The sequence below is a fragment of the Ascaphus truei genome, chromosome 1, assembly GCF_040206685.1.
Source record: "Ascaphus truei isolate aAscTru1 chromosome 1, aAscTru1.hap1, whole genome shotgun sequence".
In the NCBI taxonomy this organism is placed as follows: domain Eukaryota; kingdom Metazoa; phylum Chordata; class Amphibia; order Anura; family Ascaphidae; genus Ascaphus; species Ascaphus truei.
Window position 1 is genome coordinate 435,049,892 of NC_134483.1, and position 15,499 is coordinate 435,065,390.

General features: G+C 40.8%; 1 protein-coding gene across 2 annotated transcripts in view; it reads left to right on the top strand.

Annotated features, from left to right (window-relative positions):
• The window catches only part of LOC142503348 (cilia- and flagella-associated protein 337-like), a 75,062-nt gene that overhangs the window by 35,628 nt on the left and 23,935 nt on the right, over positions 1–15,499 (top strand). The window contains exons 12-23 of one of the 2 annotated variants that reach the window (XM_075615503.1): positions 1,585–1,691; positions 4,772–4,857; positions 4,978–5,032; positions 5,843–5,888; positions 6,164–6,217; positions 6,752–6,914; positions 7,350–7,439; positions 9,990–10,048; positions 11,610–11,751; positions 11,906–11,945; positions 14,633–14,721; positions 15,368–15,499. The exon at positions 15,368–15,499 is cut by the window's right edge and continues 41 nt beyond it. In XM_075615503.1, coding sequence (XP_075471618.1) covers positions 1,585–1,691; positions 4,772–4,857; positions 4,978–5,032; positions 5,843–5,888; positions 6,164–6,217; positions 6,752–6,914; positions 7,350–7,439; positions 9,990–10,048; positions 11,610–11,751; positions 11,906–11,945; positions 14,633–14,721; positions 15,368–15,499 — 1,063 coding nt within the window. The remainder of the gene's footprint in view (positions 1–1,584; positions 1,692–4,771; positions 4,858–4,977; positions 5,033–5,842; positions 5,889–6,163; positions 6,218–6,751; positions 6,915–7,349; positions 7,440–9,989; positions 10,049–11,609; positions 11,752–11,905; positions 11,946–14,632; positions 14,722–15,367) is intronic. The other variant, XM_075615506.1, reaches the window with a different exon arrangement.

The window sequence follows — 15,499 nt, forward strand, 5'->3', positions numbered from 1 at the left end:
GTAAGACGCGAGTGCAGAAAATGGCATTTTAGTGTTCTGTTTTTTAAACACCTGAAATTGACACAGTAGCACAGTACTGTACACATTACAATTCATTCATTTCATTGCATTTAATTGCACACAATCCATGAAATTCAAACAAAGTAACCGTGATAAACACGTGTGCCTGGGGCGATTGGCGGCGTTAATGCCATGTGGAATACAGCAGAGCACACGAAAACGGCGCCGTGATTTGTTCGAATAACGGCCGCTGCATCTGTATTAATCAAGTCAGCAGGTGTTACATATTAACTGTTGAGCTGTTCCAAAAGATGACATTTCCATGATGCTATATCCCAGCTACCAGAACAAAACAAGTAGTTGCAATCCAATCTGTAATGATTGAAATGCCAAGCCTGGGGTTTGGGAAAAAATGAATGCACATTTCTTTAATAACAAAATAAACCATCAATCACCCATGAATCTACAATTAAACTTAGTATAAGGATTATTTTACTTGGGTAGTAAGTGGGACTGCAGGAAGTTTCAAGTGTAAACATCCTTGTGAGAGCAGGAGATCTGGGGAACGTCTTGGGTCTCTGGCTGTGTGAGGAATGTCTCGTGTCTGGCTGTATGATGTCTCTGGCTGTGTGGGGAGCGTCTCGTGTCTCTGGCTGTGTGAGGAACGTCTCGTGTATCTGTCTGTGTGGAGAACGTCTCATGTCTCTGGCTGTGTGGGGAACTTCTTGTGTCTCTGGTTGTGTGGGAACGTCTCGTGTCTCTGTGTGGAGAACATCTTGTGTCTCTGGCTATATGGAGAACGTCTCGTGTCTCTCTGTGTGGAGAACATCTTGTGTCTCTGGCTATGTGGAGAACATCTTGTGTCTCTGGCTATGTGGAGAACGTCTTGTGTCTCTGGCTGTGTGGAGAATGTCTCGTGTCTAGTTGTGTGGAGAATGTCTTGTGTCTCTGGTTGTGTGGAGAATGTCTCCTGTTTCTGGTTGTGTGGAGAACGTCTTGTGTCTCTGGCTGTGTGGCTGACACTATTTAGCAAATGCAACTTGCATATACTGTACAAACTTCCTTAATGAACTCATTCAAACATAAAAAAACATTACAAGCCACATTTACTAAGTGGTGTTACTGCATAAGACTCCGCCAGTGCCGGAAGATGCTCATTCCTTTTACTTGGCAGTAAGTTGTCTTCAGCACCAAAAGGAATCTTATGGAGTAGCACCACTTAGTAAGTATGGAACTGTGTCCTTTACATTGCCCTCTTTGGGGAACCGTACTGCTTAAACCAGGTGCCCGAAGACATACCTTCAGTAAGTTATAGCCATTACCCATCTTATGGAGCCAACATATCCAAGACTACCACCTTTTTTGCCCACTTTGGCTTACCCTCTGTGCTGATGCTCTCTTCTCTCGGTGCCTTTGTTTCTTTGCTAAAACTTGTGCTTATTCCCATGCCTGGACGGAAATTAATCGAGTATGTTTAGTTGTGCTTTGTGTGTTGTGGTTGGGTACACAAAATATAACTGCATTATGTGTATATGTTGTAAATGCATTACGTTTCTGTAAAAGTGAATGGCCTCCTTCATCTAGGTTATAAAAACATGGGACCTGCTCACAGGACAACTTGTTTCTGAAGTCGGAGCAGCTCATGGAAGCTCAGCTGTCACTTGCCTAGCCTTGGAAAGCAGCGGTAACAGGTAGGTCCTGAACAAATGTCCCAAGCATGTGTACTCAGCCTAGTCTTATATGCATTCATACATATTCAGGCCTGTATTTCCCAAAAGGCCCACTATGCCCGGGCCTAGGGTGGCAAAATCGGGGGGCCCGCATCTAAACACCCCGCCGCCTCCAGAAGACTTCAGAAGACCGCTGCTCCACCGCCACCCTCCTCCTCTAGCTTCACGGCGTAATTTGAGGCCTCGTGATGTCGCGGTGTCCTTTGATGCTGCAAAGCTGGAGAAGGAGGGCCGCGGCAAAAAGGTGATTGCTTAAGGGTGCACAATTGATAAAACTGGCCGTGTTCATATTATGATCTACTTCCATAGACACTGCTTTTATTGTCAATCAGCAGCAGTGTGCCCCCGGTGAAGCAGCAGGTGCAGGTGAATGGAGAGTTGTGTATGGAGAACAATATGTGGATACAGGATAGAAGGAAAAATGGAAAGTTAAGTTAGGCAGAAAAAATAGTGTGGACTAAATGGAATTTTCCACGTGAGAGTGCCCCGATTAGCACTATCTCAGTGTAATGAATAACCCACAGGAAGATCAGAAGTCAGAATGACGGTTATCTAAAATGGGGTACTGCTAAGTAAATTACAAAAGGGCGCACATGTCAGAAATCGAAGGTCAAGAGTGCAGTGTGCATTACAAAAGGCAGAAGAAGGACGAGATGGGAAGAAGGTGGGTGGCTGCTGCATTTCCTAAATATGGGCATCTTGAAATGTCCTACAATCAAGAAAAAAGGTGGAAGAAAATAAATCTTAAAAGCAGCTGGGAGTTTTGATGCAGTTAGATGTAGGTCCAGGTAGAGAACTGATGCCGGATACAATGGGAACAGTTGGAAAGGCAAAAATATAGAAATTGAAGGAGAGGGAAAGGGAGTCAGACAAGGGAAATATTTAGTATGCACAAGTATTAAGCTCATTGCTGCCATGGGGTACAGATCAGGAACAGATTGCACAGCAATGCTTTGCTGGCCCCTGTGGCATCAAAGGGATTATTGGTGCCCTTTGCTATTAACAGTTGCTGACCCCTAATGCCAGTGTCTGATGCTGTAGCATGGAAACAGACAAGGATACACACAGGTTTGCATGCGCACTCACACGTCAACTAAGATGCACACAGGCCCATACATGCTGACATTCTGTTATACATAGGAAGTATAAACCTGTGCTGCTTTGCTTATATGGCCGCTACATGTCTGGAAGGGGTTTAATGGATATGAAAAATAAAAGAAGGATACCTAGTTTCTAAAAGTGTGCATGCCTGACTGTGGGTTTCCAATTGTAAACTAATTGTACACACTGTAACTATTTCAGCGGCACTCATCCGTTTTACCAAAGAAAATATATTTGGGTTGTCAGTTGTCGGAGTACTCGCCTAGTGACATCACATTGAGCCGTTGACATAAGTGTATTTCTTTAGTGTCATGTAACATACAACCTATAATTATGCACATGCACTATTGCAGGATTAATGATTAAATATATCCTCTGCAGAATTGCCAACTGTCTCTTTATCAAGCCTTTAATCCTCCTTTTAGACAAATAATAGGTCCAAGTCATTAGAGGCTCAGCTGTTTCATTCATACCCAGCCTCTTCTGACAAGGCAACGTGATATTTATATCAGAGCCATCACTGTGAACAAGCTAATTAGGGACAGTAGTACTGGTTGGAAGGACAGTGGTAGGAACGCTCGTGTTGTGGATGTAGAAGGGGGGCTCCTTTGTTTCGAAATAGAGAAGATGGTTTAGACTGATTTATTACCAAGATCTTGAGTCATCAAGCTCCCCCCCCCCCCCCCCCCAACAGGTCAGGTTTTCAGGATATCCCAGCTTCAGCACAGGTGGCTAAATCAGAGGCTCATTCTCTATGTACAATTATCATAGCAGATATAATCTGATATTAGGCTACACCCAGAATTTTAGATGAAATAGTATAATTAGCCCACTATACTTATTCGTTCTTATTAGAATGTATGAGTTATACATGCACAGTATTTATATTTTTATATAGCCGACTGGGAGTCGAGCGGTAACATTTTCAGGAAAAGGAGATGTTATTTGCAGGAGAAATGGTTAACACCACATACCTATAAACAGAGAGAAATGACATATAACAGTCGAGGAATCCTCTTGTGTGGCCACTTTGAATGATGGACATTTTAAATTAGACAATGCTGCTAATCCCTGGCAATGCTATACCTATTGTTTAGCGCCAGGAACGATTAATTTGTATATATATAAAAAATGGTATGAATGCTTTATAAAAAAAAAAAAAATATATATATATATATATATACACACAACAGGAAGTCATCATATTGCCACTTTGGTGATGTCATTTGTAGTAATTTGTCCTGCACGTTTGCTTACAATAACCGAGAACGTGTGTCAGAGAGGTGATCTGGATATCTGACATAATTTGTGGTATTAGAGAAAGGTGAAGAAATTTTGGTGCCGTATCTTATGCACGCTCTTCATTTGCCCTTATTCTTGGATTTTGAGGTTGTAACATGTGGGTTCAGCCCACAAATGGCATGAGATTATCTTTCAGGTGAAAAACAAAATGGAATCACACCTCATACCTATAAACATCCTACAATATCCCAATTAGATAGAGAACTCTTCACGTTATTGTCAATAGAAAGATATGATTCTATTCTAGACAAAGAACCAGAAACTGACAGATGTCTACCTAAATGGGAAACTTACATCATCACGCTGCCCACTTGGGTTAATAATTAGATTTTGGCACCTTTGCCATATATTGTATAGCTACTTACACTCTAGATGGATTGAATTTTTGGTAATTTCCTTATTTGTAATTTTCAATATCTTTAAGGCTCTGCAAGCATGAAAATTACACTACAGTATTAGCATCATTGTACAATCTTTTATTTTTGTATTTTATTCATTTACTTGTAATTCTATACATGTAATAAAAAACTGTAATAAAGAGTTTTGCTCAAACATTTCAGATACCGTAGGAAGAACTTTTTTTAAAATCGGGATTAGTGTCATTACTTTTATCAGTGAGTAAATGGTTTTGTTTTCAGAATGGTGACAGGTGGCAGGGATGGAAGTGTGAAGAAATGGAACTACAGCCCAAGCTCTGTCAGCTACATACAGACTCTTATACAAGGTAGGACAGGTTGGGCCAACGTTGGTTTATTTTTTCCCCTTCTATGTATTGGCACAAACTACCCAACAGTATCCTCCTGATTATATATATATTTTTTGTTTTCTTTTAACTATTTCCCAGCCAGTTTGACGGATGAAGTTAGTGACTGTACTTACGCAGAACTTCATAATAACCGGTATGGATGTTTTGGGAAGATGTTCAATAGTTAATGTGTGTACATTCTAAGTGGTCTGAGGAGGGAAATACACCCTCCCTTATATTTATTCACCAAGGCTCTCTCTTATCTTTCTATTTCTATCTATGGATCTATTTTATCTGTCTATCTTTAAATTTCTGAGCACTGACTGATTTCCCGCACTATAGAACTATTGTTTATTTAGATGGATAAAGGTTACAAGTCTGGAGGTGAGTGGATCTTTCTCTCTCACTGCCTATGTCCCAATCAGGGATAAGTAAAGTCACATTAACCTTCCCTAATATGTCTTATTTTCTCTGTTTTAATGCTTGGAAACAAACACATCACTTGACTTAAGTGAGAATGATTTTCCATGACAAAGATACACTTGTTCATTTTTGCTCTTACCTTGTTGAGCTATGTAGAAAAATGTCAAAGCTATAGACCCCAGTGTAAACAAAGCTGCGCCCATTAGTATACTATTTTGTCATATTGGTAACAATACTCTGTAGAAGATTTATTTACCAGACACATCGGTGGTTGTACCATAGGTGCTCAACCTTATCAAAATGTGTAAAAAGCAAACAACATCAATTTAGATGGAGTGCAACTTTAAACTAAGAAACAAACATTAAAATGGTCAAAGTGTCACGGGTGCTTTTAACCTTAGTTACTGGGCTGGGCTGTGTTGTTTGTACATGATGTTTCCAGACCACACAATTATTAAAAATAGCCAAAGTATAATATATATATATATTCTGCTTTTGTTAATGTTTTTTAATCGTGTGATACTGTTTTACCATTTTAAAGGTATATAATATCTGTTAGCTGTGACAGACAGATCAATATTTTCCCGGTAAGTGGATTGTTATTACTTGTCATTATACAATGCACAATGCTAATTTTCTGTGTTAGACTTAGAATTCCGTCTTCAACCCGTGTCTTCTCACTCTCCCGACTGTCTCGCATTGTATAGCACCCTTTGGTCTAATTGCTACTGCAAAAGTAGTGCTATGGTGCCAGGTATTGCATCAGTGCGCCTGTTCCTGTTAAATAATGGAACAAATCTATGTTGTACCCTCCCTAATGTTTGTAATAATAAATAGTCACTCATGCTCCTCTGTCTCACAGGATGCAGATATATCAGATGTTCAATACCCACAGACTACCTTGATCAACAATATGGTATAGAAGCATAATAATGTATTGTTTTTTTGTGTCTTTGTATTGTAGTATCGTGTGTGAAGATATTTAATTTGATAAAATATATATGTTAAATGGCCAATAGATAATACACAGTACTATTCAGATTACAAGATTTGAGCTTGTGAAGAATCCTGATTTTGAAAAAGAATTGCTGCTATACCAAAGCACACATCTGAGTGTGGGGGTTACAAAGGCATTTCCAAATGTTTTTCTTTCTTTTTTTGTGGGCTTATGAAAAGATTGCAGTGTAAGCCATTCTAAGCTGCAAATATTGTAAACACAGACATTTCCAGGTGTGTGGGGTTTGCCCATACTGCTGTATTTGCCCAAGACATACTGTAGGCATAGAGTAGCTCCTCTCTCTGTAGCTGAATATGTACATTCTACTGTAATTTACAGTAGTTATTAGAAAAAGAATAATGTTGTAATGTTAGTATGATTACCAGCACAATTATGTATTTTCTTCTGAGTGATTTGTGTTGTTGCTCCATTGTGTTTCCCTGCATTAAACAGAGGAATGGGCATAATGAAGAGATACTGTGTGTTGCCTCAATGCCTCCAAACCTTGTGGCTACAGCCAGTTTTGATGGTGAAATCCTTGTATGGAATCTGATATCTGGGAATATTTTCTGCCGTCTTAACACTGCTGAAGGTGAAAAGCTGGAAAATGGACCAGGTTTCTATTCATTACTTATTCTTTTTTACATACAATAGAATATCAATGACGGCTTAATTTACACTCCCACCCCTCTTTCCCCCATTTCTCTCTTCCCCTCTCCTGTCCCTCATTTCTTCCCATCTCTCTTGCTTTCACCCATCTCTTTCTTCCCCTCCTCACACACACACACCTTACCAAGGAGGCTTCCTGTGCTGCACCTCCCGCCTCCGGTCTGGTGGAATTTGGACCCGACTTCCAGCACCGACCAGAGGAGGGAGGCGATTGCTGGGTTGCTGCTGGAGAGCCGGAGAGCCGCTGCCACTGCCAGTGAGCTGCCAGGCCCCCACTGCTGGAGTGCTGCCAGGCCTGGGAGAGTTGGGCTTGTTGTCCCAGCTCTTCCCCCCATTGGTCAGAGAACGCTCTTTCAAGTACGTTTTCTTTTTTCCCCTGCAGATGACCTAATCATCAATAAAGTTGTTTTTATCTGCTCAAGGAATGAACGGAAAGATGAAGCAGCTGTTCTAGTGGCCAGTGGACCAAGAGGTAAATCCCCATCTTTAACTCAGAATATAAGGCAAACACTGGGATTTACATTGTCCAAAAATGCTGCTGTATGCAGCAATGTGTTTATTTTTCTAAGTTTTTTTTATCCTAACCAGATAACCTAGCCAGATCATTCCATAAAAATTCAAATCCTCAATGGCATGTTTATAAGTACTCAAGAACGGAAAACATTTGAACTCAAACCATAATTTTTTAACTCCCTACCATAATTTTTTTGTATTGTTTCTCCCTGCCTCTCTGTTAATTCTACAATTAACCTCATCTCCCCCTGTATCCCCACCCCCCTGCACACTGCTGATGGATGTAGGATCCTGTGTCTCACTGTCCTTTTCATTCATTTATTGCCCTGTCTGTTTATTCCTTCTCTGCATCCTCTGCTGTAGATGGCCATCTTGTCTTTCTTTTTTTTTTTACATTTGTTAAGCTTAAGGAATCTTTGTAAATCAGTATTTGGACCAGAGGAAGGGAGAACTGTCGAAATCTTGTCTTATAATATATATTGTCCGTCCAAATAAAAAAAAGGTATCACCTAATACTGAAGTACTCATTTTATCCTAACCAAATTGAAATCGGTTAAGTAAGGTCGTGTGCCTCCAATAAAATTTTTTTCTTCATGACTACTAACATCTTGTCACGCTGTGCAGCCCGCAGACCAGACCAGTCCCTTGTACTGAGGTGGGATGTAGAGTATACGCACCGACAGGAGAGGGGGCGTGTTCGGGATGTGGCATAGTAGCGTGGCCAGGCCTGGATGTAGATAAAGAATGGTCAAGTACTTGCCGAGTCCGAGGATATAGAAAGTTCCATAGTCAAAATCCGTAGCAGAGTCCAAGGGTCTTAGAGGTTAGAGTAGTCTGTAGGAAAGCCGAATTCAGGAGCCAGAGGGGGTATCCAGACGAGCCGGGTCAGTAGCTGTAAGGAATAAACACAAGAGCGCACGACACATGTTCCAGGCAACAGAGGTAGCAAGGAGCTATGTAGAGCAATGAAGTGAAAGCAAAGCAGGATATTTAAAGCGGCAATGACAAATCCGGACGAGGGGCATCTCGAGGAGCTGCTCGTGAGTGGCTGAGAGACCAGGAAGTAGTAGAGCACAGCTGAGAGTGCTGGAGACGTGGTGAAGACTCCCACGCCGAGTGGGGGGGCGGAGACAGGCATAATGCGCGCACTCTAAATCCTAGAAGGACGCGCGCGCTCTGTAACACCAGCGCCAGAATCCAAGATGTCGGCCGCGACAGAGTTCAAGGTATGTGCTGGGCAGCGGCATGGGTAGCGACGGGGGGCAGGGGCAGCAGCCGCTGCAGTACTGGTAGTGGGTAAGGAGGGGTCACGCCGCAAGGGACGTGGCCCCCAATTCCTTACACATCTCTGTCTTAGACTATCTCTGTATGTTTAGAAATATGTAATCCTTGCATAGGTAAGAACCAGCTGAGCTTGGTATGGCCTATCTTCCACTATATGCAAATGTAGCTTTAGATCCGGGTATTTCCAGCTTGGCTAATGATGTAGACTAAGGTTATTAGACATAACCGATTCCATTGGAGCACTCAGAACTTTCTAAACATAGACTTTTGTTGCACAATCCAGCACCCTGTGTCATATGACATGTAACACCAAATGACATTCACTGGCAAGAGGTCCTCGACTTTTGTTGGGGACTGATAGAGGTTTAATGACTGCTTGGACTTTAGGTCAGTCTGTATAGGTAGTAATTCTATGTTGGTTTTCTGTCCAGGTTTTCTGGGGAGAGACCTTCTAGTGGAAATAGATACATTCTTAAGTACCCCATTAGTTTGTTAATTGAAAGCTAAAGTGGTGAGGCTGATGGGAAATGTGTCAAACTATACTCTAGAAGGTGCCTTATGGAAGGGTTGCTCAACTCCAGTCCTCAAGCCCACCCAACAGGTCAGGTTTTCAGGATATCCCAGCTTTAGCACAGGTGGCTCTTGAGCCTCTAGGTTGGGCCACCTGTGTTGCAGCAGGAACGTTTGACCCACCTACACTGAAGGGACTGATTGAGCCACCTGTGCTGAAGCATGGATATCCTGAAAACCTGACATATTTGGGGGGTGGGAGTTGAGGACTGGAGTTGAGCACCCCAGCTTTATGGAATAGAATCACTTAGTAAAACTTGGCCCAAATGTTTTCTCCCATAACTTCTCCTACTGCTCCTTATAGCCTACTCCCAGTGTTTCTTACTCAAGGGGAGGCAATTATTGAAATGAATACACTAAGGTTTGTTGCCTTGTAATGCATTAATAAGTGGTTCCTAAACTAGGGAGACTGAAAGTGAATGGTTTAAGAACTGCTTATTACAAATAACTATTCAATCATTTTTAATGTTCCATATGGGTGCTTGATATACAGCCACATGTTACTTTATAATTTAGTACACGCTTAAACTAACTGAACAATCCCAAACTAGCAATAATAATCATAGTAACAAAAATATTTACAATGTATTTATTTACCTAAAGTTAAGATGTTTATCTCAAATACAAAGTAACTAACAAGTAAAATATTTTCCAGGCCAAATTACTTTTTGGAATATTTTTGGAGGAGGCAAAGTCTTTGGGAGCTTTGCAGGTGTAAGTATTGTTTGATATATTTGTGAGTCTTCAAAGGAGTTAACTGGCATTTAAAGGAAATGAAGACTGAATTAAGTGTGTCATATAAGTGCAGGAACATATGGAAGCTGAAAAGAGGGTATAGGGAGAAGCACCAATGTAGGTACATGATTTTTAGAGTTTATCTAAAGCTTGATCGAAGGGAGATATCTTAGTAAAGAGAAGACAGACATACCTTTCATCTCTTTTACTGGGGACTGCTAGAGGTTTACTGACCTCTGCTGCTTGGACTTTAGGTCTGTCTGTGTGGGTAGTCATTTTATCTAAGCATTCTGTCCAGGCTTTGATACCATGGACAGGTAAATGCTCTCAAGCTCTTTACAGATTCCCCTCATGATCCCTAATTATACCCACATGGATCCTTTATATTCCCACTGCCAATCTGTACTCTTGTGGGTAGAGATCTCCTAGTGGCAAAATATTAACCCTTGGGTACCATATTAATGCTCAGTTTTTTTGGTAATTGAAAGCTGTAGTGGTGTGGGTGTCAAGCCCTACTGTGAAAGGTGTCTTATCTCTTCTCCCGTAACTCTTCCTACCCCACTCTCACTGTTTCTTGCTCAAGGGGATGCAAATATTAAATCAACACATAAACAGATAGGATTTATTTGACCATTTAAAACCGCATTGATTATCAGGTAAACTCAGTGTCACAACAAAATAAAAGAGTTGGGGTACTATTTGAGTGATGTGTTTAATTAGTATTAGCCAATTGGTCATTTGTGTTCAGTTTCTCCCCGGAAGAGCTTTTTGACTGTAGTGTAGAATGAGATTGTAGCAAATCGATGCCCCAATTTTACAACTGGGATATTGCTTGGAGTTAGAACTGGAAACGCACTGCGATCTGACCTGCACACTCTAAAAAGTTACAATGGACATTTCTTGTTACCCTCGGTGACTGAATCTATTGGTGACTTCACATTTTTGGTATTATATCCCTTAAGGATATTACATTATACAGATATTCTTCCCAGGATTAAACATTTTTCAAGTGGGTCACCAGTGCCCCCAGAATGCATTAGCCAGCATTATGCTAGGTACGTTTACATATATTTGGAAAAATAGCAGCTAATAGCTATTTTTCTTTAGTTGATCATGTATTCACCAAGGTGATATATGTACCATTGTTTCACTTGTTTTGTCAGAGCAGGTTACAGTAACTAGGACTTGGTAAAGTATTTTGTTGCTAAAAGAGAACAAAAAAAGTGGCATACCCAGTTACACAATGTGATGCATCTCATTATAAAATATGCCTCTGGAAACTTCTCCATAGCTCCTCCTAATAACACCACAAGCAGGAATCTGACACCCAATAGTCAATAATATTGACACTTGTTTTGAGTGTCAACATTATGGCAACGCCCATTTGCATTCTTTGAGGTACAGTATAACCTGCCTATTTTAGTAGAGATGACTCTGTCCGATTGTATTAACCTGTAGCCTTGTTTCAGTAAGTTCTGAATTCCCTTGACTTACAGAGCACTGTGCTGATAATGTTGATTTATTACGCTTATTTTTGCAGTCAAACAATAACTCTTTGGTGAGCGATATGGCTATAAGTGAAGATGATTCAACTCTGTGTGCAGCGGACCAGCTGTTTAATGTTTACATTTGGAATATATCAGAATATGCACTGCATGGGCCAGAGGAGCAGCCCCCGACCTGTGAGTTTCTCACATTGTACTGTAATAAAACATGTGGTCGGTGTTGCTTGTCAGTCACTTATTAGCGTAACATAATACCGCTTCATCCATTGTAAGACATTTTGCATCTGCCTCACTGTAATTCACATTGTTATCTGCACCTTTCCCTAAACAGTGCTTCACTGCTGGAGAGCGCACCTGTGCGATATTACCAGGTAAATAACGTGTCACTCATTTTGAGCTCTGTGATGATCCAGTCAAATATTGTATATTTCCTTGCCTCCAACGTAGTTACCATATAAATACAAACTTAAATCCCTTATTCATTCTTGCCTTGGTGATGTTGGATAGAATATGTTGCCAACAGCTTAATTTTAAGGCTTTTTATGTGGAAGTGGAAGTACTATGGCCCAGATCCACAAAGCTCTGTTAAGTCATTTAACGTTGTGTTAACCTAACTTAAAGCCACGATAAGGCCAACGGTATATCTTCAAAAGACAATAACATAAATCGCAGTCATGTTTTGTCCCGTAAAGTGCATCAATTTGACTATAACAGATGTTAGTGATACTGACATGCAAATGCTATGTAAATGAGGCATTATCATAACATCGCATATCCACTAAAGTCCTTTAAGGTTAATGTGAGAATTAACATTATTTAAATTATACCTAAACTTGGAGTTACTTCCATCCAGATACTGAAATTGGGCTTTTGCAGTGTCTGCATGTGTGTAACACCAGTTAGGCATCATTTAAATAGTATAGCGTTACTTCCCAGCATTATTGTTTTCTCCTCTCCACTTCAGCAAAAGCCCTATTTCTAGATAGGAGTAGGGACTGGTATAACCGCCTATTAGACGATGGCGCAAGGTAATGCTACAGTAACGTGATGTTAATGTTATGCTAATGAGATGTAATTTGGACGTTATTTTTGCATATAATTAGCTTTGTGGATAACATATTAACTCGGGGAACGTAACGTCTGCTCTTGTTCTAGTTAACCTGACATTATGAGCCTGGATTAAACATAGTTTTACGGATCTAGCCCTTGGGGGCTGTTTCCTAAATTTTCCATACTACAAAACCTGAGCAAAATCAGTGCAAAAGAATTGCAGGATTTATCAAAGGAAAAAACCTATTGCTTTCTATGAAATTCCTTTCCTTTGATAAATATGATGCTGTTTTTTTCGCATGACTTTTCCCCTTGTTTTACTGCTGGAAAACTTTAGTAAATAGACCCCTAGATGTTGGCCTACAGAATATGCTTATGAAGGCCCTGTAGGGTAATGTGTGCTGTTGCCACAATGAGTGTCATAAATACAGCCCTTATTAACTCTTTTAATGCCACATGACCGCAGCTCCAGAGTGCCATAATTAACCAGGACCACATAATCTGTTGTGTTGATCACATGGTAGTGAAAAACAGAAGAGAAGGTCCTCTTATGTTCCAACTATGGCTGCAGTTCTCAGAGCGGTAATCACAATCATCTCTAGGAAGAAACAGAAAATGCATGATGTTCACTGGACATCATAAGGACCTAGCCCCTAGAGCAGGCCCTAGAGCGTGCTAGCCCCTAGAGCAGGGGTGCATAAACTTTTCTTCCTGCAACCGCCTGCCTGGTCTTCCCCTTCCCCCCCTTCCTGCATGGCTCCAGAGTCAAATGACGCCACGGGGTCATATGACACGGGGTTGCCATGCCGACACGTCACTGGAAGTTAAGGGAGTTTTACAGAGGCCTCACGTGATCCCCGGCATTGAATTTAAATGCCATCAGGGAAGTGCAGGGCCTCTGTAACAGTCCCCCCCCCCCCCCTCTGAAAATCTCACACACCCCACTTTGCGCACCCCTGCCCTAGAACAGTGTTTTTTCAACCAGGGTTCCACGAGCATCACTAAAAGGTTCCCTGTAATTTTGAGGTAATTTAAAAATTATACCAAATACAGAAGAGATCACAATGCATCTGATCACAGACACGCTTATTAGAGAGGGTTGGGGGTTCCTGAGAATTTCACATGGGGTTCCTTAACCAAAAAAAGGTTGGGAACCACTGCTCTGGAGGGCACACCAATGATCACAATTGAGTTACAAATTGCCTTTGCTTTTTTTTTTTTTACCCTTTATGTAACTCCATTTTTTGCTCTTGAAATCTGGCACACTTTTCCTCTTCATTAGCCCATTTGTCTGTACTGTATATGGACTGTGGACTTCCAAATAACAAGTCCCAAAATCTTCCCAGGTAGCGCCTACCCTTGCCCCAACTATTAGTCAAGTCTGTTTGCTGTCAAGTTGAAAATAATGCTGGACTTTTGAAAGAGCATCATGGAGCAGTGTTGCGGTCGTCAGTCTTCTTGGTTGCTGCTTTATTAACAAATATTAATGTACGAAGTGTAACTTGGAGACAGATGGAATAATGAAGTCCATTCAGTATGTCTATCACTCTCTTTAAGCAGAGAACATTGTAACATTATTGATAGTTGTTACTAGTTACCTCCTTTATACACTGACCTTCCAAATAAAGTACACTTAGTATATCTTTTACTTCCATAACAAAACGGAAGCAATGATTGCATTGGTCACTTCAAAGATGTTTCAGCACAATATGGAGTGCTAAAAAAATGTGCAACCAGCATAATGTCCCAGTGATGATTGCATGAACTCCTGATATTTATTACATTTGAAGGCACTTTCAAATAATATAGGACACAAGTTTACATTTTAAGGCAGAAAATAAAACCTCCATCTGGCATCCCTACCCTCCGTCCAGTTGACCATTTCTCCACTTTGGCTACCAACTAAAAAGGGAAACAAATGTAGTTTATCCAACAAACGTGTATGTCTCCGTTAACACACTAATTATTACTGGAAACGTTACATCTTTGTTCTTTATTTTTTAACTAGAGTGGTTCCAGTAATTGAGCATGGATTGGTTGTCAGTTCATCCCTGGATTGCACTGTGAGGCTGTGGTCAATGCGGGGGGAATATATCGGTAGGTTTGGGGTATCCACAACAATATATGCTCATTCCACGTGTTTTATGACTTCTAAAAAGGGGAATTTCACACAAAATAATTAGCGCTTCAGGCTACTCTAAGCAACATTAGTGAAGCACTCCTCCTTCAGGTCTTCTTGTGTGCAGCTACTAAATGTCTGGGAATTCCTCAGGCTGGTGCAAAGCAGACAAAGGCAATACATCTTAACTCATGTAGAAAGTTGCATTAAGTAGCGCAAACATTAACTTTACAGAAATAAGTTTGAGCTGCCCTAACATTTTTCATGCTGTTCTAGTGTACCCATAGAGGAAGTTTTGGGTGTCATGTTATTTACTAAACAGTGGCTGCCTGAACAGCTCTCAAGTGTTTTCTTGAGTGCATCTCAATCTTTGACAATGCAGACGTGTCTGAAATAGGTTTTTATTACAGGAGCCATGACTTACTTAAACATGTAATAATAACTTAAATAAGTGATTTTACCATCTGTTTAACCCCTCTGCTGGTATAGAAGAATTTGAAACGTGTTCCAGGTCCCGTAAGGTGCATAGTTTTGATTATAACGAATGTTAGTGATACTGACATGCAAATGCTGCATTATTATAACATTGCATATCCACTAAAGTCCGGAACGATTAACATGTAGTGTTTCCAGGTACATTTGGTCAACGTGAGCTGTGGGACATTAAGAAGAAGGCATCCTGGAAAGAACAATTCAGTGCCAGTAATCTGACCACTCAGGACCCACCATCACAACCTGTGTCAGGAACCAAGCCCA